Raw genomic sequence first — 2,675 nt, forward strand, 5'->3', positions numbered from 1 at the left:
AATTGTCAGGTGAGCCGTGACGTTTTGCTGCTCATAATTATTCCGTGTCGTCTGCTAACGGACGAACGCCACGGAACGGACGGAGAGTCCGTCCGGAGCGATAGAACGGATTAGAACGGCTACCAAACGGCTTGGATTGGATTAAAACGTAAATGCTTGGGACAGTTAGCATCTTTTGTATCCAGTTCAATGCGATTCCGCGCTCCCAACAGTTGGAGAACATGGCGTTTTTCTCTGGCGTGCCTTTTCGTGTCGCCTGTGCGGCTGCTGCAGTCGCGCAGAGACGACGACCCGAGGTAGACGATGCATTTGAAGAGTTGACGGAAGAAGAGTTCCGGCAGTATTTTCGTCTGTCCAAACGAACAGCGCGTAGCTTGTGCGACGAGCTTGACCCCATCATTGGATGCCAGCGAGCGAGTGGCCTTTCCACAGAAAGGAAGGTGTTGTGCGCGCTGCGATTCTTCGCCACCGGAAGCTTCCAGAGGAGCGTTGGTCGCGAGGAACACGTAGGCATGGCACAGTCGGCCGTGAGCAGCACCATTCACGAGGTGACGGAGGCCATCATTTCCGTGTCTGCCCGGAGAAAGTTGGTGGACTTTCCCTTCGCACCGTCTGCCAAGGATGAGGCTAAGGCGGCGTTCGCGCGACGCGGCGCCATCCCAGGCGTGCTAGCGTGCGTCGACGGCACGTTGATCGCCATCATGAAGCCAGAGGGACTCAGCCCGGCCGACACGGCGAGCTTCATGTCCAGAAAGGGTTATTACGCCCTAAACGTCATGGTCGTAAGTACCGTTGGAATGTTTTACTTCAAACTGTTGTCGCCGTTTTTACTCGCCCATAGTTGCACTTGTTCAGTTTAATGCCCAAGCTGGCATAACAAGTAATGTAAGGATTAAAAGAGGACATGCGGGGAACTGTTTACGAGCTCGTTGAAATCCCACATGTCGGGATTAATGGTGAGTGCCATGTGTTGTGCATAATCAGTCTGCCGTTCCAAAATTGTTTTAGTTGGGCAGCAGTCGTAGCAGAAATGGATACACTGTAGGGAAGACACGATGGAAGCATTTTGAACACGCAAGTACTTACAACCATTGCATGGGCTGTCTTTGGCTCGTATGGGGGTTCTTGCGCAATATCGGGCCTCGAGTTTTCATTTAGCTATAATTAGTGCGAACCATAGGCGTCCACACAAGGGGGGGCGCATTGCCCCCCCCCCCAATTGCAAGACCCTGTGCATGCCTATGGCTGAAACAGTCTGCTACTTGTACCAGCGTACGTGTATTCTTTTGTGCATATCAATGACAGAACGGATTTCGAGCATATCTGCAGCGGTATTTTGTATTGCTCCCCATTGCAGGTTTGCAACGCGGAACTTCGCATCCTTGTTGTGGACCCCCGGTTCCCTGGTTCATGCCATGACTCTTGGGTGTGGCAGCATAATCCACTGCGTGCACGCCTAGCCGCACAACTGCAGCCTGGCGAGTATCTGCTTGGTTAGTATTCGTAATGCATACCCCTAACTAGGGCAGAGCACTCAACTCTCCCACTTTCTGTAACAGGAGACTCAGGATATCCTCTCGAGCCATGGCTGCTTGTTCCAGTACCTGGCAGCCATGCCGGCACCACCTCTGAAGGCCACTACAACCAGGAGCACGCATCCATGCGCAATGTTGTGGAGAGATGTATCGGGGTGTTGAAAAGCAAGTTCCGCTGCTTGCAGCGCTTTCGGACACTGCTATACAGCCCCGATAGAGCAGCGCGAATCAATTATGCATGCGTTGCTCTCCATAACATTGCCTTGGACGCGGGCGACTGGACATTGGACGATTATGGTGGGGAAGTGCCACCACCTTAGGAGCCAGAGGAGCCAGGAGACATCCAGGTGCTGGCACCACGCGACGTGTTCCTCAGAGGAAGGGAGCAGCGCAGCGCCGTTGTCAACCTTTCCTGAAGGACACAGGAATGGTGAGTTTTCATAATACATAATTTATTTATACAAAGTGCAGTGCCCTTAGGCTATCACAGGGCTGTGTTTGTACAGCGGAAAATACATTAAAAAATTTGTATACACAACAAGTGCACCTCCATACGGATGGTCAATGTTCCCAATCTACACATCCGACAGATTATGATAATTTAAACACAAACGAAGTACACTTCGTTTCGCCAAAGACGTGAAAAATTATAGACCGATCAACTTACTGTCCGTTGCCTACAAAGTATTTACTAAGGTAATTGCAAATAGAATTAGGAACATTTTAAACTTCCGTCAACCAAAGGACCAAGCAGGATTCCGCAAAGGCTACTCAACAATAGACCATATTCACACTATCAATCAGGTGACAGAAAAATGTGCGGAATATAACCAACCTTTATATATGGCTTTCATTGCTTACGAGAAAGCGTTTGATTCAGTCGAAACCTCAGCAGTCATGGAGGCATTGCGGAATCAGGATGTAGACGAGCCGTATGTAAAAATACTGAAAGATATCTATAGCGGCTCCACAGCCACCGTAGTCCTCCATAAAGCAAGCAACAAAATCCCAATAAAGAAAGGTGTCAGGCAGGGAGATACGATATCTCCAATGCTATTCACAGCGTGTTTACAGGAGGTATTCAGAGACCTGGATTGGGAAGCATTGGGGATAAGAGTTAATGGAGAATACCTTAGTAAC

The 2,675-nt window shown here is 49.8% G+C and overlaps 1 protein-coding gene across 1 annotated transcript; it reads left to right on the top strand.

The window, feature by feature from the left end:
* Nucleotides 1–221: 221 nt before the first annotated feature.
* Nucleotides 222–1,855, top strand: LOC135899748 (putative nuclease HARBI1). Its single transcript, XM_065429076.2, has 3 exons — nucleotides 222–782; nucleotides 1,358–1,493; nucleotides 1,560–1,855. The coding sequence occupies exons 1-3, from the start codon at nucleotides 222–224 to the stop codon at nucleotides 1,853–1,855; spliced, it is 993 nt and encodes a 330-aa protein (XP_065285148.1).
* The last annotated feature ends 820 nt before the right edge of the window (nucleotides 1,856–2,675 follow it).

Source organism: Dermacentor albipictus, chromosome 5 (assembly GCF_038994185.2).
Source record: "Dermacentor albipictus isolate Rhodes 1998 colony chromosome 5, USDA_Dalb.pri_finalv2, whole genome shotgun sequence".
NCBI lineage: Eukaryota > Metazoa > Arthropoda > Arachnida > Ixodida > Ixodidae > Dermacentor > Dermacentor albipictus.